Raw genomic sequence first — 21443 nt, forward strand, 5'->3', positions numbered from 1 at the left:
GAAGAATCATAGTGATTCTTCGCTCGCGGAACTCAAATTGTGGCATGCCGCGATTTGCCGTGATTCTCCATGTTGAGCCTGTCAGCTCTCCCCTGCTTCCGGGCGGCGGGTCCCATGGCGGCGATCTGCCGTGGGATATCACTACGCCCATGGACAGGCAGCCTAATGCACACTCTCTGATTATTAGCTAGTGCTGATCACGTGAGCAGCTCTGGCCAATCAGAGAGCAGGTACAGTGCATTGGTAGTCTAACATTACCAATACACTGTGGGGTTTAGGTAGTCTGAAGATTATGTGGGCCATATTGGATGGCTGAAAATGGGACCTGGAACTAATAGATCAGAGGGAGGGCAGAGAACTACAATTGCAGGTAAACCTCTCCTTTTCTCCGGGACACAATTTTGTTCCAAAACTTGAGGGTCGCATTGAAGAAATGGTGCGCTGTTTTCTTTTAAAATCAGCACCACGTCTGTACATGGGTTGTGTCTGGTGTTCAGGCTCTGCTCAGGGGTGTAACTATAAGGGGTGCAGAGGGTGCAATTGCACCCAGGCCCAGAGGCCTTAGGGGGCCATCAGGCCTCTCTTCTCCATATAGGGAACCCAGTACTATGAATTAAGTTTTGTAGTTGGAGCCCCTTTATAGATTTTGTACCGGGGCCCAGAAGTTTCAAGTTACGCCTCTGGCTTCACTCCATTAAAGTAAATGTGGCTAAACTGCCGTATCACTGTGGACAGGTGTAGTGCTTTTTTAGGAAGAAAGCAGCAATATTTTTCAACATTCCTGTTCAAGGAAATGTAAAAACTCAGACTACATGGGCTGACAGACTGTGTGCTAGGCCATCAATATGGCGACCTGAGGGTGTTACTACCTAGTGCTGAAAATCAGTTTACTACGAACCAATTTATAATCCTGAAAACAACACTTGATCAGGAAGTGGGTCAAGGAGCCCTCAATCTCCCTAGAACAAACAGAGCTCTTTGGGCTAGGTCACAAGGGTGAGCATAAGGGGTGTAACTAGAAATGTTTGGGCCCTATAGCAACATTTGAATGCCCCCCCCTCGAGCATGAACATTTACCAGCAGTATGTACAACTCATGGTAAGGACACACTTTCCTGCCGAATCATGTTCAAAAGAGATAAGTTCTGTGATACTTCTGGTGGGCATGTGAGAATCAGCTATTGTTTGTAAAGTTATTAGGGTCCAAAGTTAAAATAGTTGCCCCTTTTTTGATTTTGTTATAGGAACCCTACCTTCTTAGTGTACTACCTTGGCCCTTTAAAGGGATTTTCCAAGTAACCCTAATTTCGCTGGGCGATGGGGGTTGAGATGGGAGGGGGTGGACACCTTCAATATAAAAAAATAAGAAAAAAGCCTGCCACTACACGCTGCCTCTCCACCGCTGCTCACGTCTTCTCTGGTCTTGTGCTTTCAAGCGCTGCAGCAGTCATGTAAGTTGTTTATGACCGCTGCAGCCAATGGGACACCAAACAGGGACTTTACTGATGACGTCATGTAAACCGGCCGGGGGCTTCTGCATTAAAAACCCACGTGACAGGTTTACAGGATGTCACTAGGACTTCTATTCTGGCCAGGTGATCTCACCTGTCAGATGCCCTGGTGCTGGAACACTGAAGCGGTGGCCTGCCACCATGATGAGTACATTGAATTGATATAGTTTTGGCATTGGGAGCCCAAAACTATATAAAATCAATAACTCAGAAAGTCCCTTTAAGAGCCCTATTATGAAACTTACCTTTTTATCCATGCTAGGAGTAAAGAAGAAATTGAGATCTGCTACAATATGTGGATATTTGGTGGTTTGCTTAATGTTACAATAATATTTTTCTTCTCACAGTTTAAAAATGTGGAGGTCGCCTTTACGGCCTTTGTGATCACGAAGTTATTAGGAGCTAAGCTAAGAAACGAAAGTGTGAGTAAACACAACAATATGTGTAACGAATGTATTAGAAGTGTTCTTAAAATTTTTCTCAGTTTTTGAGTTTTTAATTTTTTTTTTTTAATTGTAAAATTTAATGGGATGAGGACTGCAGCTTACGATCATCTATACCATCTATACCAGGGGTCCCCAACTCCAGTCCTCAGGGACCACCAACAGGTCATGTTTTTAGGATATCCTATAGTAAGAACACCTGTGGCAATGTCTGAGGCACTGACCATAATTACATCACCTGTGCAACACTGAGGAAATCCTGAAAACATGACCTGTTGGCGGTCCCTGAGGACTGGAGTTGGGGAACACTGACTATACTATATCTGATTTTGTTATCTTCTTCTCACATTTTAACAACCATCTCTCCAGTTACATTCTGCTGATCACAGTAGGATGATAAAGTACTTCCTGATGATAGTTTGAGAACAAACGTTGCACCCACTTGATCACCAAAGTATTCTGACAGCTCTAGAAATCATGGACCAGATGCAGAATAGTTTTTTTCTAAGGGAGATTGCTATGAATGAAGCTCAGCAAATATAGTAGCAGACATAGCATCAGAAAATGATACCAATTTGCCAATCCAGTAGCAAAACATTTAACAGGGAGCAAGCTTGTGGGGACACCCTGCTGGAATGAGGCGTAGGCCGTTGGGTGTCCTTCACTGGATCCTTACCTTTCTCTTGCTCATAGTGGCCTGGTAGAACATCTAGCAGTGGACTAGTACTTGGGAGCCCCAGTGATAGGCCCACTCCCGTTGAGATTTTCCATAGGAGCAAAAAAAATTGCAGTTGCAGACCATAGGGCAGTGATGGGCAACCTTTTGAGCTGGATGTGCCAAAATTCGCCAAAAAACCGAGCATAACTCGCAATATTTATAGTTTAAATAACAAAAAAAATGTATAATTGTAATGTATAACTGTATTTAGTAAACCTAAAACACCCATAGCACAGGCCCTCACCTCTCCCAGCCTCCCCCTCACTCATCTTAGTAATGATGACCCCCAGCAGTGACAGTGGCCCCCCCCACAGCAGCCCCCAGCAGTGACAGCGCCCCCAGCAGCGGCCCCCCAGCAGCGACTTCGGACCCCCCCAGCAGCGACAGCTGACCCGCCCAGTAGCGACAGAGGCCTCCACAGCGGACCCCCCAGCAGCGACAGCGGACCCCCCCAGCAGCGACAGTGGCCCCCACAGCGGACCCCCCAGCAGCGACAGTGGCCCCCACAGCGGACCCCCCAGCAGCGACATTGGCCCACACAGCGGACCCCCCAGCAGCGACAGCGGACCCCCCAGCAGCGACAGTGGCTCCCCACAGCGGCTCCCCCAGCAGCGACAGTCGACCCCCCCAGCAGCGACAGTGGCCCCCACAGCGGACCCCCCAGCAGCGACAGCAGACCCCCCAGCAGCGACAGTGGCCCCCCACAGCGGCTCCCCCAGCAGTGACAGCAGACCCCCCCCAGCAGCGACAGCGGAACCCCCCAGCAGCGACAGTGGCCCCCACAGCGGACCCCCCAGCAGCGACAGTGGCCCCCACAGCGGACCCCCCAGCAGTGACAGCGGACCCACCCGCAGTGACAGTGGCCCCCCACAGTGGCTCCCCCAGCAGCGACAGCAGACCCCCCCAGCAATGACAGCGGACCCCCCCAGCAGCAACAGTGGTCCCCACAGCGGACCCCCCAGTAGCAACAGTGCCCCCCACAGTGGACCCCCCAGCAGCGACAGTGGACCCCCCAGCAGCGCCCCCCCCCTCAGCAGCGACAGTGGACCCCCAGCAGCGGCCCCCCCAGCAGCGACAGTGGCCCCCCACAGCGGACCCCCCTAGCAGCGACAGCGGACTCCCCCAGCAGCGACAGTGGCCCCCGAGACCCGCGTACTCACCCCATCCACGTCCGGAAAGCTCCGCTCCTCCGCTGGCCTCCGCGCCCTCCAGCAGCGATGATCGCACACTGTGACGTCAATGTGTTGCAGGACGCCTTCTCCCCCGGACGCTCCCGCGGAACCAACAGGTAGGAGACGTCGGGGGACGGGGGAAGGAGGATCCTGGCTGCACACTGACATCACAGTGTGCGCCGGGATCAGCGCTGGTTAGTGAATACCAGCAGGGGAGCCGCGGTGGCCCCTGCTGGTATTCACTAACGGGGTGAACGGCCGACATCGGCCGCGTGTCAGCGACTATGGCCATGCGTGTCAGTGCTGACACGCGTGTCATAGGTTTGCCTTCACAGCCATAGGGTATTGCCTGTCCGGTGTAGAGTAACATTCAGATCCACATCACATACTGCAGTTATAGTGGCATTATTCTTAGCAACAGTTAAGCAGAAATCACAATAGATATGGCTCGTCTGAATCCTGGAAGGTAGGACCTTGTTCTCTGGAACCCCAAGAAGATTCACCTATTACCTACTTTGGTACACGGCTGTAGCCATCAGCAGCAGAGCTGGCAGTTCTTTGCAACCTTCTACACAAAGGGGTCAGTCAGAAGAAGCAGAAGTAGGGTAGAGCGCCTTTCAATTTTGGGGGCTCAGATTAGGGTTTCAGGCAAAAATTCAGCATATTTGACTAATCAGCTGCTTGTTAGGTGTTTCCCGCCCAGTACGCTGGCTGACCATATGTGATAATGGCATAGCTAAATATGATGGGAAAAGATAAGAGGGATTTAGGCTTTGGAGCAACCTCTTGTTGGATATTGTATATCGATGGAATTAAATCAATAAATTAAATCTGCACTTTATTAGGAACCAGCAAGGAACACGTTTCGCGATATGCAGACCCCTTCATCAGGCAATTGGATTACTGTTGTGCAGAAAATGCAAACTCCTCAGAGTCCCGTTAGTGTGAAGAAATAAAACCATTAGTGGCAAGTGGTGGCCTCTGACTTATGCTCCCAGCCATCCTCTATGACACTGCTAGCCACCAATGGTTTTGTACAACTTTCAGGTTGTTTTCTCACATTTTCTGGTTCATTATCCAATAACAGCTTACGCCCAAGTCTATACACCTCTCGCCCTTTCTACGCAAAGGGTTAGAGCTCACTCAGGTGCGTCCTCTCGCCTCTCTAGCTCTTGCACTGTGCCACCACAAGATGGCACCACTCCTTCCTTTGAACCATCCACGGTTACTTAATTTAAAGAAACTTGACCCATTACCCCCTGCAAGCAGTAGAAGTAGAAAAATAAAGAGTCAGGAGTAACTCTGTTCTACACCACTTCCCTCATTCTATTGAAAAGTACTAGCTGGGCAGCGCAGTGGCCGGGACCGAAAGGCAGTCATAGTTTTTACTCCAATACCAGCCCAGTTTGAGTGGATCCTCAGAAATATTCTCATCTCGTAAAGTAAAAATGCTAGATTTCTCTCTTCTGTCCTAAAGTCCAGGGACCTAGACAACAGTCCCCTTTTTTTACCGGATTGAGTCTCTATGAATTTATCGATTGTCACCTCCCCAGTTGGATGCAACTTCTGTTGTTTTCCATTGTATGGTATGGGTTGAGGAGAAATACTCATGGTTAGCGTTCACCTTCAATGTTAACTAGCTGCAAAATTTCACTACATACCACATCCGGATTATCAGGTTGGATCTCATATCATATCTTATATTTCTTATAGGAACCATTATTAGAAGGTGCTAGAAGGTGTCTACAAGCTGTTGATATAAAGTCTGCGGAGACATTTACACTTGCTCTCGTGTGCAATGCTGCAGCAATGGCTGATCTAGGAAATATTTCCAACGGAGCATTTACCGAACTGAAAGGACGGGCCATTAAGAAAGGTATTGTAAACCTATGCCATTATTTTTCTTTCTTTCTGTGGCCCTATATTAACACCCACAAGTGATATACACTATGACGTCAGCCAGGTATTGTATCATTCCTCTATTACCACTGCAAATATAGGAATACATTAACAACTAAGTGTTACCATTTCTCTTCTCAATAGTATTGATTCCTACCATTCTGATGCTGTCAGCACTCTTTCGACAGTAACTGTATAACAACAAACCCCATTGACGAGAAAATTGCTCACACCTAGTTGTCAATTATACAGTTCCAGGAGGGATAACATAAGAGTGGCACAATGCAGAGTTCTAAGAAAAGAAGCTCCAGAATGTTCAATGTAGTCAATGGCGGAGTCAGCCTTAGCCGGGCTCATACAAGCGGGTTGGATTCCGCATGGGGGAGGCCTGCAGCAGATTCTGGCTGTAAGCCCGGCAGGTGGCTCTACGTACCTCCAATATCTGTACTGCGGATAACTGCGGAGGCTTGCTGGCGGTCATGTGCAGTACAGTTTTTTTTTTTTTCTTTAGTGTTTGTATATCCCGTGCCATCGCTTAGGTTGGGGGCCATAGCCGCTTTGGTGGCATTAAACCAAGCTTTCACGTAAATATTAATAATAAACAAACAATTTTGGTCTATTCCATTCTTTTCCACATCATTCATAGGAAACTAATCCCTAAAAATATACATTTTTAGTGAATAAATGATTTTGGCCATCCACCTAGCATGATGAATGGCACCAGGTACCCTGAAAGAAATTTCTTCAGTAATACATCCCCCCAAAAATTAAACCTAATTCGAGAAATTCTTTATAGTCATCCCTGGGTTGCTGCTGTTTTAGCTTGAAATTAGAGATGAGCGAGCACTCTTGTTTAAGGCTGATGCTCGAGAGAGCGTCAGTCTTTTCGAGTAACCGCTTACTCGTCCAAGCACCATGCGTGGGGGGGAGCGTCGCGAGGCGTCGGGGGGAGAGAGAGATCTCTCACTCTCCCCCCGCTCCCTCCCGCCACCCCCCCGCATGGTGCTTGGACGAGTAAGCGGTTACTCGAAAAGACCGACGCTCTCTCGAGCATCAGCCTTAAACAAGCGTGCTCGCTCATCTCTACTTGAAATCTCTTCAGGATCATTTGTTTTTAGTATATCTATCCTCAATACCACTTTTGTACTTTCTTTTGTCTATCTTAGACCACGTAGCTTGAAACTTTTTAAAAATATCTGGCTGAGGGCCAGCGGTAGAGCCAATTTTGCAATCGAACACTGCCTTTAACGAGGCTTCTAAAATGTGCTGACGACATGCCAGGTATAGAAGATTTCTCCCAAACATTTGTTGTAACAGAACACACGTTCCTCTGATACAACCTGCGTTTACAGCAGTGGTATCCAAACACATCGCCTCGATTTTTCCAACTGCCTCCCACTCTTCTACTTCAGAGGATACAGCTTTTGCTTTAGTGATCCCCATACTATTTTCCAGCTGAGGTACTGCTATCAATCGATCTTCTTTCCCACAGCTAATGAGAATGGCTAGCTTCTCTACACTTTCTCTATTCAAAATATCTGGAAGCAATTTCCCATCCCAGTGTAAGACAGCCGCCTCTAAATCAGAATTTTTAAGCCTACTTTTAATTAGCTGGGCCCTTTCCTGCTGAAAATGTTGTCTAGCAAGTCGCACTGTACTCCTACTTAAGGCTCAAATGTCTACATTTTCACCTAATGCCTCATCAGTAGCTGATATATTTGCACTGTGTCCCTTTCCAAAATATTACATCTATCCAACAATAACGACAACTTTTTGGTAATAATTTCTTTACTTCCTCGAGAGTGCTTCATTTTCTTTGCACTTGGCTCCTCTTCCTGATGTGTTCCCGGGATGTCCTCAAATTCATCTTGTGTCGCTCCTCGTCTGATGAGGAGAAAGTCTAAGGCCTCATGTCCACAGGGACAGATCCGCAGCGGGTGTCCCGCACGCGTGATCCGCGCCCCATAGGCATGCATTAGACACCTGCAGGTAGTTAAATACCTGCGGATGTCATTTTCCCTTGTGGCGCGGATTACGTGTGCGAGAAATCACCCGCAGCATGCTCCATTTTAGTGCAGGGCTCCCACGGGGACGGCTCCCGTAGGCTTCTATTGAAGCCTATGGAAGCCGTCCGGATCCGCGGCACACCCGCAGCTTCATTCCTGCTCTCCGGCGTGGGAGAGCAGGAGTTCAAAAGAAAAGGGTGCACGGCGCATGCCGGCGTGCCGAGCACATCCACCGGGCCGAAGAAAGAAGATCCGTCGCGACGGAGGGAAGATCCACAGCGTCCGGACAGGTAAGTAAATCTTCTTTTTAGGCCTCATGTCCGCGGGAAAGGAGGGACCGGCTTTGGGATTCTGCATGAAGAATCCGTGGCAGGCCTGATTTTCCCCGTGGACATGAGGCCTAAGTCTACTTCTTTGTCGCCTGAAAAATAAAAACAGCAAAAATAACCTATTAGTATCTCCCCTCTAATAAAACAACATTCAATTAAAATATCTGAAATAACTGTTAAAGTACAGATTAAAAAGGAAATATTAAAAAGAGAGCAAATACGCCTACTTGTTGTGAATTGTCCAATCTTGCGATCGGAGCTGATTTCCTCTCTTCTCTTCGTTTTCCTGCTCGCACAAATACCAAGTGAACTCCTCCCATGCAGCCAGGACGTCCCTTTTGTCTCTGGAGTAAAAAAAAACGCCCTGTCTACTTCAGTCGTATCAGTGAGTGCATCCTGATAGGCAACATCGAAAAGGTCATCAAGGGTTGACTTGAAGGCTGCCACCTTTTCATTTTGAGCTGCGCTTGAAGTTCTGCCAGCATTTTTTTTGCAGTTTTCTTCACTTTCCATAAAGTCTTTCAAGCTTTGCAAAGTAATCTTTTAAGTGTCTTGTTGGAATCTTAGATTTCTCCCAGAAAATGTATACTTCTTGGATAGTACGTCTTGAAGCTTCTTTGATGCTCAGTTTGACTTGGCACATTATAAAACAAACTTGGCAACACTTGAAAATTTGAGGGTAAATTACTACCAGTAATTTGAGATGCGCAGCCGATCAAAAAAATCTTCTCTTTATGCCTTGAACTCATACTAGCTGCTGCTTTGGAAGACGGAGATTATGAATCCATTTTTACTCAAAGTCAAAACTGAAAAAAGAAAAACAATACAAAGTTTACCACTTTAAATTCAAATATTGACTGCGCTTTCTGCCATTCGCCACACAAGTCCCCACCCCAAGAGCAGAAGGGAAGTTATCTGGTAGGGTTGTTCCCTTTGTCCTTTTAGAAAGGGTCCCTTCCCTAGGAACAACAAGTAGTCTGTGACAAAAAGTAAGGCCTCAACTCACATCCATCATACCATTCATTTGCAGACCTGAAACATGCAAGGCCCTGATAATTGCCTAATATCTATAAATATCTTCAAATCCATGAGTCACACCTAAAAAGTGGGTAATATTTGTAAGCAAGAACATTATCAATAAAATGAGACCATGATCAGGTTTCTAGGAAAAATAGTTTTCATTTTATAGAAGAAGAACTGTTATTTTTTTTAACAAAAATTGCCCCAAAATCATAACTTTAAAGGGGTTGTCCCGAGGCAGCAAGTGGGTCTATACACTTCTGTATGGCCATAATAATGCACTTTGTAATATACATTGTGCATTAATTATGAGCCATACAGAAGTTATAAAAAGTTTTTTACTTACCTGCTCCGTTGCTAGCGTCCTCGTCTCCATGGTGCCGACTAATTTTTGGCCTCCGATGGCCAAATTAGCCGCGCTTGCGCAGTCCGGGTCTTCAGCAGTCTTCTATGGAGCCGCTCGTGCCAGAGAGCGGCTCCGTGTAGCTCCGCCCCGTCACGTGCCGATTCCAGCCAATCAGGAGGCTGGAATCGGCAGTGGACCGCACAGAAGAGCTGCGGTCCACGAAGACAGAGGATCCCGGCGGCCATCTTCAGCAGGTGAGTATGAAGACGCCGGACCGCCGGGATTCAGGTAAGCGCTGTGCGGGTGGTTTTTTTAACCCCTGCATCGGGGTTGTCTCGCGCCGAACGGGGGGGGGTTTAAAAAAAAAAAAAAACGTTTCGGCGCGGGACATCTCCTTTAAGGTTGATGAGGCATGGGTTAATGGTATGCAACTGACCTGAAGCTTTGGGATCCTCATTTTCTTACCAATTGGTAACTTTTAGGAGGGTCCCCCAAAAGATATCGCAAGAAAATGTTTTCCCATATACCCTGCAACCACCCTAGACTGCGCAACCAGCAGTAGTATGATGGGAATTCCATTCGGAAAAGGGCATTTATGAATGAAATGTCTTGTTTATACACATCTTCTATTGTCTTGTCTATAGATGGAAGAATATATTGGTCGAGTGAAAATGTACCAACAGGACAGTCGAATGGCTGCTCGTCAGCTGAGGTGGACATGACCGCACAGGTTCTAAGTTGCTGCGTTCAACGCCCTGAAGTAGACATGGATTATTGTGGCATGATAGCAGCTCATCTGTCTTCATGTAGGAACTCCAAAGGTGGTTTTGTCTCTTCACAGGTAATCAGGGGTCTACACAAAGACCCTTTCTGAATAATATACAGTCGGTAAAGATGTAACAAATGTTAACTACATACCTAATACATGTTCAACGCACATTTGCAGCAAACCATAACTTGATTGATGGCTTTATTTGTGTTAAGCATCAATTTTGGCTGTTTCTGTTCTCCCTACCGTGTACAGAGGGGTATTCCCATCTTGGCCCTGATTCATCAAGATGGGAATAACCTTTAAAGTGTCAGGCTAACACTTGCTCTATCTGTAGATGTATTTTCATTCCCCCTAAAGAACCAGATCAGAACAGTAAGCCAATGTTGTTGTTTTCCATTAGGACACAACATCGGCCAGCGCAGCCATGACTGAATTTGGTAAACGTATCCACGTCAAGAAGACCAATTGTGAGGTTGTTGTGAGTCACAAAGGTATTGAACAAGTCCGCATAGATCTAACAGAGAATAACAGATTTCTGGCCCAAAAACACACCCTGCCTTTTACACCTGGTGATACCAAAGTTTTCGTCAATGGAACATGTGCCCCCTTGATACAGGTAAGATTATAATCTAAGTGATTGAATGTTCATACCTTCATTTCTATATGACAGGACTGCCTCCAGAAATTCCCAGGTCCCATATTGTTAAAAGGTTGGGGGTCCTCTGTATGTCTTGGCCCAACATTGTGCCTCGTTGATGGGTTAGCTGAAGACAAGCAAAGGACTATGTTGGTTTGCTGTAGCTTTCCCTATCGGAAATGTTCTAGAAATCATGACATGTCAGAGCGTTATTGAAATGACAGCGGCCCTTTAACCCCTCAACTGGCCATGATGTACATGTATATGTATGGTGATCACACAGGTACAGAAGTGGGCCAGTACGATCAATAGTGGTAGCTGATTTTAAAAGCTCTTAGATGCTGCAGTCAATATCGACTACAGCATCTAATGTTTTTAAAAGACGGGAGATGTTCTATTTTTCTGCTCATGTGCGCTCCACGATTTGATGGGTTAATATGGAAGCCAGGGTGCCTAACAAAGGACTCCATGCTTGCCATCAGCATCTGCCTATTAAGTCATACCAGTATGGCCTAACAATTTGCGCTACATAACTAGTGTAGAGCATAAATAGTGTAGAGCACCAGCTACACAGTTAACGGCTCCTACATCTGTACCCCCTGATGTGTAAAGTGTTGTGGAATATGTTGGTGCCATAAAAACAATGATTATTATTTAACTCATTCCCAATGTCTATTATATGTATATACAGTTCAAGTCGCAAGGGTGTATATGGAGCAAGCTCAGGAGCTGAGCCCACTCCATACACAGTGGGTATATTACAGCTTACACTCTGCAGTAGTGACCATGATTGGAGATAACTCCTATCCTGGGTGTTTAACCACTTAGATGCTATGGTCAGGCCTCCCAACTGTCGTGGATTTGGAGAGACAGTCCCAAATTTGGAAATCTGTTTTGCTGTCCCAGGATACCTGATGTATGTCCTGAGCTCTGCTACCAGAAATGCTCTGCATCTGCTGCTGCAATGATTGCTATGTACCTCATACCACTGCCAGAGTAAAGAGCTGATAAAGAGCATTTCTACAGTGGGGTCAAGATAATTAATACAAAAGAGGACAATGTGCGGCTACAAATGGACCTGGATAAGCTCGGGGCTTGGGCGGAAAAATGGCAAATAAAGTTCAATGTTGATAAATGTAAGGTTATGCACATGGGCAGCAAGAATGGATGTTACCAATATTCACTTAATGGGGTACCGCTAGGGAAAAGTGAAATGGAAAAAGACCTGGGAGTACTAGTGGATTGTAGACTAAACTGGAGCAACCAATGCCAGTCAGCTGCTGCAAAGGCAAATAAAGTTTTGGAATGCATTAAAAGAGGTATAGGGGCGAAGGATGAGAACATTATCCTCCCACTATATAAGGCACTTGTCAGGCCCCACATGGAATACTGCGCACAGTTCTGGTCACCGGTGCTCAGGAAGGATGTTACGGTATTGGAGGGGGTTCAAAGAAGGGCAACTAAACTAATACATGGAATGACGGGACTGGAATACCTAGAGAGTCATCAAAATTGGGATTATTTACTCTAGAAAAAAGAAGGTTAAGAGTCGACCAAATAACCATGTATAACATGAGGGGACAATACAAGGATCTATCCCAGGATCTGTATATACCCAGGACTGCAACGGTAACAAGAGGGCATCCGCTACGTTTAGAGGAAAGCAGGTTTCATCACCAACACAGAAAGGGGTTCTTTACTGTTAGAGCAGTTAGACTGTGGAACTCTCTGCCTGAGGACGTAGTGATGGCAAAATCCTTAGAGGAGTTTAAAAGGGACTTGATGTCTTTCTGGAGAGGAAGGATATTACAGGATATAAATCTAAGATTATTTGTTTATCCAGGTATACAGGCAGGTAGGAACTATTAGGGGTTGATCTGATTAGGGGAACAGTCTGATTGCCATTTGGGAGTCGGGAAGAAATTTTTTTCCCCAAAAGGGCTAATTGGCTTCTGCTCTTGTTTTTTTTTTGCCTTCCTCTGGATCAACAAAACAGGAGGCTAGACAGGCTGGACTAGATGGACATTGTCTTCATTCAGCCTTACGAACTATGTTACTATGTTACTATGGGTCAATGTAACTGGGTCTACAGAGGGGACCGCTATGAGACCACACGGATGGTCCTATAGCTTAGTGGGACCACAGAGATGGCATTATAACTTAGTGGGGCACTATTAGTAAGTTCATGTCAAAGAGAGGACATTATTACTTTGTTGGGACACTAATATTATATGCACATTGAGAGGTTCATCAAGGGTAGCGGCAGGATGGGGCAAATGTGAAGAGGTGAGTTATAATTATAAAAAGTCTTCATGGCGATCTGGGCCTGGAGAGAGAAGAAAAATACATAACATCAATCACTAGAGGTTAATGCACCGTATTCTCCATCACTGTATGGCAGGGGTGTCAAACTCATTTTCACCGAGGGCCACATCAGGCTTATGGTGACCTTCAAAGGGCCGATTGTAAGGCCGCCTGCAGACGTCCGGGTTGGATCCCGACCCAAGCCCCTGCAGGGACCAGCGCGGCACTCACCTGCTCCCGCGGCTCCGTCTCTGTGATGTACCGGCTGCCCCGCACAGTAATAGAGCATGCTGCGATTTGGCAGACAAATCGCAGCTGTCTGCATAGGATTGCATTTTCTAACGCAATCCTATGGCAGCTTCCATGGGTGGAAATTCTGCGGGAAATCCCACCGCGGAATTTCCGCCCGTGTGCAGGGAGCCTAAGACAGTACAGTTAGGGGTTGTTCACACAAGCGTATTTGCGTCCATACTATGCAGTGAATAGAAGCCATTGATTTCAATGAGTCATTCACATGATGTATATTTTCACACAGCATAACCTATTTTGTTGCGTACTATGCACCCCAATAGGCCATTGTAGTGAATGGGCCGTGCAAATATGTGGTGAATGCGCAGGAAACCTATGTATTCACTGCATATTTGCTCACCATTTCACTGGGCCCACCTGCATTCCTTTTTACGTACGCAAATATACAGGCATAAGCCATTTTCGATTGCGCAAATACGCAGTGTATTTGTGCGACCAAAATAAAATTACACCCGTGTGAACGAGCCCTAATAGTGACCCTGATAGTGGCCCCAGGAAAAATAACAACTCCCAAAGTGGCCCAATTAGTAATATTAACCCCCATAGCAACGTTATAATTATAAGCCCACCCCCCAGTAATAAGCCCGCCCCCCTCAGTAATTAGCCCCTACCTCAGTAATAATAATAAGCCCCCTAAGTAATAATAATAAGCCCCCCTCAGTAATATGCCCCCACCTCAGTAATAATAATAAGCCCCCTTAGTAATAAGCCGCCCCTCTGTAATAAGTCCCCCACCTCAGTAATAATAATAAGCAGTCCCCCCAGTAATAAGCAGCCCCACCCTAGTAATAAGCAGCTCCCCCAGTAATAAGCAGCCCCCCCAGTAAAAATCCCCTCCACAGTAATAAGCAGCCCCTCCTCCACAGTAATAAGCAGCTCCCACCCCCGTAATAAGCCCCCCCAGTAATAAGCAGCGCCCACCCCCAGTAATAAGCAGCCCCCACCCAGTAATAAGCAGCCTCTCCCCCGTAATAAGCAGCCCCCACTCCACAGTAATAAGCAGCCCCCCAGTAACAAGCAGCCCCCTCCCTCAGTTATAAGCAGCCCTGCCCCCGTAATAGGCAAGCCTCCCCTCCCACAGTAATATGCAGCCCCCACACCATATACTTACCTCTTCCTTCCTGTCAGCGTCGCTCCCTCTCTGCTTGCCCTGAGTCCGGATGCACACTGACATCAGTGTGTGCGCCCGGCCCGCTTTCTCCCCGAGTCCTCTCCTGCGGAACTGATGAGCAGGGGACTTAGGGGAGGAGGATCTTGGCTGCACACTGACGTCAGTGTGTGCCGGGATCAGCGCGATTACCAGCGGGGAGCTGTGTCACCCCAGCTGGTGATTGCGTGAGTGGTGAGCGGTGTCGGCACGCCGCGGGCCACATAACACAAGGCAGCGGGCCCTGATTCAGCCCGCGGGCCTTGTGTTTGACACATGTGCTGTATAGAGCTGGTATCTGACTGTTATTTAGAGGTATACTATTACTGGGAGGGAGTCACTGAGGGGCACTGTTATTGTGATAGAACATAAAGGGCATGAGCTAATGTAAAAGGAGAGACCTCTTAATCTAATAGTGACCATATGTTTCTGTAGATAATAAATACCTACCACACCGAGATAAGAAATGAAAACAGCGTGTTCACACTGACAGTAACTCCACGGGCCGACCGCTGTACTGGAGGCGTAGCTAAAGTCATCAACATGGATTTCTGCATGACGTAAGTCCTAGCTGGCACAGTTCTTACTCTGTTCGGAAACACTGTAATACTGTATTAACTAATGTACACCAGTTTTCTGTTGTACATTAGTCACAAATTTTGTTTAGTCACAAAAGTCACAAATTTTGGTGCGAGACATAATTTGCAATATTTTACTTTTTATACTGGCATCTGCCACTTTTCTAAAAGTGAATGGTGTCAGGTTAAAAGGGGGTGTGGCTGCAGGTGGCCAATCAGATTTATCAGAAGTTAGTGCAAATTATAAGCCACACTTACTTCAGCTTGTAGCTGGCGTAGGTTTCACAGGCTTGAGTCACCTAAAGTTACCCGCCGGTTTCAGGACAAAATTCTGTACCAGGTCTGGAGGGAGACATAGTCACCGGTTCCAGATTTCCTTTTTAGAGGCCAACAAAATCTTCAGACTACCTAATTAACACAGTGCATTGGTAGTGTTAGGGTTCACTCACATGGGTATATTGTCACTGTGTATTGCATGCGTATTTTTCACTCATGTAATACGTGGTGCCATTGACTTCTATTGGGCCACTCACAGCTGTCCTAATACGCTATGGGTATTTCAGTGGGGCAGAATCACAGCCTGTAATTCCAAATCTAAAGGCCTTCACAGCATAGACAGCATAGATAAAACAAAGAAATGTTATTAATACATTTTTAAAATAGGGCTGACAAATTGCAGCCGTCTGCATAGGATTGCATTTTCTAACGCTATCCTATGGCAGCTTCCACGGCGTAAATTCTGCGGGAAATCCCGCCGCGGAATTTCCGCCCGTGTGCAGGGAGCCTAAGACAGTACAGTTAGGGGTTGTTCACACAAGCGTATTTGCGTACATACTATGCAGTGAATAGAAGCCATTGATTTCAGTGAGTTCATTCACATGATGTATATTTTCACACAGCATAACCTATTTTGTTGTGTACTACACACCCCAATAGGCCATTGTAGTGAATGGGCCGCGCAAATATGTGGTGAATGCGCAGGAAACTTATGTATTTACTGCATATTTGCTCACCATTTCACTGGGCCCACCTGCGTTCCTTTTTACGTACGCAAATATACAGGCATAAGCGATTTTCGATTGCGCAAATACGCAGCGTATTTGTGCGACCGAAATACAATTACACCCGTGTGAAAGAGCCCTAATAGGGACCCTGATAGTGGACCCAGTAAAAATAACGACCCCCACAGTGGCCCAATTAGTAATATTAACCCCCATAGCAACGTTATAATTATAGTTATAATTAAATATAAAGCCCACCCCCCAGTAATAAGCCCCCACCTCAGTAATAATAATAAGCCCCCCTCAGTAATAAGCCCCCCCTCAGTAATAAGCCCCTACTTCAGTAATAATAATAATAAGCAGCCCCACCCCAGTAATAAGCAGACCCCCCAGTAATAAGCAGCCCCCCCACAGTCATAAGCCCCCCCACACTAATATGCAGCCCTTCCCCCACACAGAAATAATCAGCCCCCACCCCCAGTAATAAGCAGCCCCCACCCAGTAATAAGCAGCCCCCACCCCCAGTAATAAGCAGCCCCCACCCCCAGTAATAAGCAGCCCCGCCAGTAATAAGCAGCCCCCACTCCCAGTAATAAGCAGCCCCCACTCCCAGTAATAAGCAACCCCCACCCCCAGTAATAAGCAATCCCCACCCCCAGTAATAAGCAGCCTCCCCCCCCAGTAATAAGCAACCCCCACCCCCAATAATAAGCAACCCCCACCCCCAGTAATAAGCAGCCTCCCCCCCCGTAATAAGCAGCCCCCACCCCCCAGTAATAAGCAGCCCCCACCCCCCAGTAATAAGCAGCCCCCACCCCCCAGTAATAAGCAGCCCCCACCCCCCAGTAATAAGCAGCCCCCACCCCCAGTAATAAGCAGCCCCCACCCCCAGTAATAAGCAGCCCCCACCCCCCAGTAATAAGCAGCCCCCTCCAGTAATAAGCAGCCCCCCAGTAATAAGCAGCCCCCTCCCACAGTAATAAGCAGCACCCCCACAGTAATAAGCAGCCCCCACCCCATATACTTACGTCTTCCTTCCTGTCAGCGTCGCTCCCTCTCTGCTTGCCCTGAGCCCGGATGCACACTGACATCAGTGTGTGCGCCTGGCCCGCTTCCTCCCCGAGTCCTCTCCTGCGGAACTGAGGAGCAGGGGACTCAAGGGAGGAGGATCCTGGCTGCACACTGACGTCAGTGTGCGCCGGGATCAGCGCGATTACCAGCGGGAAGCTGTGGCACCCCAGCTGGTAATCGCTTCAGTGGTGAGCGGTGTCGGCACACCACGGGCCACATAACACGAGGCAGCGGTCTGGATTCGGCCCGCGGGCCTTCTGTTTGACACATGTGCTCTGAATTGTGGCATAATATCGACCATGTATGAGCTACTGAGAGAGTCTAAAGTAGGGCCACTCAGCAGGCAGCTACAAGGGTATAGGAGAGTATCCACTCTATTTAAGGGGAGGCACTCGCCCTGGGGGCCTAAGAGAAAAAAGTATAAAACCGGGCGTATGCTTCAGAGATATTGCATGAGCAGATGCTCAGCCAGACCAATGGCAACAGTAAAAGAATTCTTGTCAATATCTGTTCAAAGAATATGTTAATTATACCTATTGTAGTAACTGAGCAACCGGTACATATTACAAAGCTACCAGGTTGTCAAAGGATTCAAGTAATCAAGTGAAATCAACTCCGTGGTAGAGCCTAATAGACTATGGGGTGAGTTTTTGATTCCCGAATTCCTAATTAGTCTAGGTTCATAGGTAGGGATTCTTCAGTGAAACGGTAATTTGTCCTTAGACTATGAATTCAATATATCTACTGATCAGCACTGGCCAATTAGAGAATCACTGTGTGTATTAGGACTCACGCCCACGTCTGTGTTTTCACCGTGCAACACATGTGCGTTGCATGGACGCGTGATACGCGGTGAATGGAGTCAATGAAGGTCAATGGACTTTCATTGATCCATGGACATGTGTGTGGACGCTGCGTATCGATATGTAAGAGAAATACATCGCAGCATGCTCTATTTCTCTGCATACCACACAGCATGAGCCCTATACATTTGTATGGGCTGCGTATGATACACTGCCCATACCTAATATGTTGTGCGTGGGCAGCATTGTCATACGCATCCCTGTTCTAAAACAGAGCAGGGATTTAGAAAAAAAGTTGTACCGTACATGTCCGTGTGATACTTGGGCAGACAGCATTTAACTTATACGCCCGTGGGCATGAGCCCTTAGGTAGTTGAAAAATTCAGCAGTCATCTTGGGCACCGAAACATAGGGCCTGGAGCCAGAAGATCGGAGGGCTGGCAGAGATGAACAACTGCAGGTCATGAATCCCCTGCTCCTCTGGTCTCGGGACATAATCTTGTACAAAAACCAGAAGGTCGCTTTAATACATTTGCCACATTTACGCTTGGTTCATATTTTACTTAGAACAGAATATGAAAAGCCAGCTTAAGTAAATATGCCCCATTGTATTTAAAGGGCTTCTCCACTTTGAACAATTCTCTTTTGTTGGACGGTTCCCACATATAAATTGGCCACAGTGTTTAATTATCGTGCAGCACCCCCACAGGGAAAATAAATAATTACATGAACTTCAATTACTATCTGTCTAAGGCCTCTTTCACGCGGGTGATACCAGGCCTTGAATCATGCCCTCACCATCCATGTGAAAGCCCCGGGCATGAAGGGATCCTCCGGCACAGCTGTCGTAGCTGCCGCAGAGGATCGCAGAGTTCTCCCATTGCTTTCAATGGGGCCAGCGCTGCTGCCGCTGACCCCATTAAAAACAATGGGTGATATAGCAGGAAGAGTTAACATGCTGCAATGTGTTTCTTGCATCATCTCACAACGCACAAATTTTGAAGGTGGCCTAATGCACGGATGCGCTGAGTCCTCCAGATGCTGTATGTAGCTGCTCCCTGCTCCTGTTAATGGGAGATGGTACTGGGCATGGGTCACAATATGCAGTATATGTTTTTTAAGTCATATCTTAGATTGCTGTTTTTTTGTCTTGATCCTGACTAGAGATGAGCGAGTATACTCGCTAAGGCACATTACTCGAGCGAGTAGTGCCTTAGCCGAGTATCTCCCCGCTCGACTCTAAAGATTCGGGGGCCGGTGCGGGTGACAGGTGAGTTGCGGGGGAGAGCGGGGGGAGAGAGGGAGAGAAAGATCTCCTCTCTGTTCCTCCCCGCTCTCCTCTGCTGCTTCCCGCCCCCCGCCGCCCCCCGAATCTTTATAGGCGAGCGGGGAGATACTCGGCTAAGGCAGTACTCTCTCGAGTAATGTGCCTTAGCGAGTATACTCGCTCATCTCTATTCCTGATGTTTAACGGGTCCCCGATTGGCTAAAACATAATAAAGAGCTGATGCCCATCTCTCTTCCCGCAAGTCCCCTGACAGTGGCTCCAGGTCTCTGCTTTGATGTAAAGTTTACGAGCTGCAGCAGCCTGCGTACGGTACATCACAAGGCGCTGCAGCCAATGATTGACCACTGAGCACAGGCTGTAAACAAGTCAGTGAGGAGACTTGGAACTGCCAGCAGGGGAACAAAGAGAGGGGAGTATTTTATTATGTTTCAGCCATGGGCGACCCGTTTGCACAAAAAAAAAAAATTATTTCGGACAACCCTTTTAATTGGATTCTTCTATTACTTTGCAACAGGGTCTATACAAGTCTATCAACTTTCTGTTAGCAAAGGTTGGAAAGGTTTTGATAGCCCAGTATCATAATGGTGGGCCCATGTTGAATTTGCTATAAGCTTTGTTCTCTTCCGTGTTTGCGATTGCTCTAATTTGTCACACATTCTTCAAATTGAAGGTTGAACCAAGAAGATGATGGCTGGAATAGCAGTATTCATAGATCTGGTCAGGGTCAGAAGTGGATTGTGAAAGTTAACAAAAGTTAAATATTCGATTTTAGGACTTTCCCTATAGGGAATGGTATAAGTTCCATTTGTAACCCCAGTTTGCTGCACAGTTTCCATGGCCATGAAACCCGAAAGCTCATTTTCAAAAAGTCCATAATAGATAATAATTCTCCCATTTTACCTCACAATTTTCATTTTCTTTTCAGTTATCTTGGGGGTAAAGCCGATTCCCAAATGGTATTAATGACCGTTAAATCATTCACCGGGTATTCGGCTGACCAAGGATTAGCCTACAAGGTGAGTGTCAGGAGATGAAGGTAATGAAAGCCCTGAAGTTTGATACACCCTCAATTTATCTGTATACAGTAAATAATAATAAAAACCACAATGGAATTCTGACATTATTATGAATCAGTGGGGCCGTTTTAGCATTAGCTAGGAAAAAGTTATGATTTATAGGAGAGTGATGAATTGCACGTATGAGACTGGGGACAGTATACCGGGCTTCACTGAGCATGTGCCCCATGCTGCTAGAGATAAATCTCAATGTATTGTCACACTGAAATGGCCAATAGTCACAGGGTAACCCCATCTGCACAATGGCATGCTGCTGTTTTAGTAGACCAAAGGCTACTGCCAATTGCCCTTTAACCCCTTCAGTGGCACGCCCGAAAATTTTCCGAGACGAGCTCCACTGCCCATAGCGATATAGCCCGGAAGATTTCCAGGCTATGTTTCACTATGAGACCTGCAAAGCTGTGGCATTGTGCTCTGCCTGCACAGTCCCATAGAGAACAGTGCAGGACTTTAAAAAAAGAAGCAGGAAGATAGAACCAATCTACCGCCAACTTCTCGTTTCTTTTTCTAAACTCCTGTATTGCTTTGTTTACAGGTTGCCACGGAGACCTTTGGCTTGTCAGAAGCCATCTGATGGTCCCTGTGGCAGGGAGAGCTGATAGCCGGGCATTAGCTCTTAGGGCTTTTACGCACTAGCGTTTTTTTAACGCTGCAATATCGCTGCGTTTTTTTCTGCAAATGTCAATGGGACTTTCTAATGTTAAAATCGCATAGCGCAAAAATCACAAGTTTGCGCTTCTGCAAGTTTTGTGTGAGGCGATTTTAACATTAGAAAGTCCGATTGACATTTGCAGAAAAAAAGACGCAGCGATATCGCAGCGTTAAAAAAACGCTAGAGGGTAGAAGCCCTTACAGGGGAGAATGGAGAAACCCCTTACATCCCACGGTCTGTGCGACCACAGCATGTAGAGGGCTGTAACCATCGGACCCCGCAATGTGATGAGTCTCTGTGGAAGTCCCCTAAAGGGACAAAAATTTTAAAAAGCTAAAAAAAAAAAAGTAAAAAAAAATGAT

At 46.7% G+C, this 21443-nt stretch overlaps 1 protein-coding gene across 1 annotated transcript in view; it reads left to right on the forward strand.

Moving 5' to 3' along the window:
- Positions 1 to 21443, forward strand: part of LOC136626336 (ovostatin-like) — a 117714-nt gene that overhangs the window by 77282 nt on the left and 18989 nt on the right. The window contains exons 30-35 of the mRNA XM_066601310.1: positions 1858 to 1932; positions 5557 to 5719; positions 10088 to 10284; positions 10616 to 10831; positions 15048 to 15172; positions 20279 to 20369. Of these exons, the coding sequence (XP_066457407.1) occupies positions 1858 to 1932; positions 5557 to 5719; positions 10088 to 10284; positions 10616 to 10831; positions 15048 to 15172; positions 20279 to 20369 (867 nt within the window). The remainder of the gene's footprint in view (positions 1 to 1857; positions 1933 to 5556; positions 5720 to 10087; positions 10285 to 10615; positions 10832 to 15047; positions 15173 to 20278; positions 20370 to 21443) is intronic.

The sequence above is a fragment of the Eleutherodactylus coqui genome, chromosome 4, assembly GCF_035609145.1.
Source record: "Eleutherodactylus coqui strain aEleCoq1 chromosome 4, aEleCoq1.hap1, whole genome shotgun sequence".
Taxonomy (NCBI): Eukaryota; Metazoa; Chordata; class Amphibia; order Anura; family Eleutherodactylidae; genus Eleutherodactylus; species Eleutherodactylus coqui.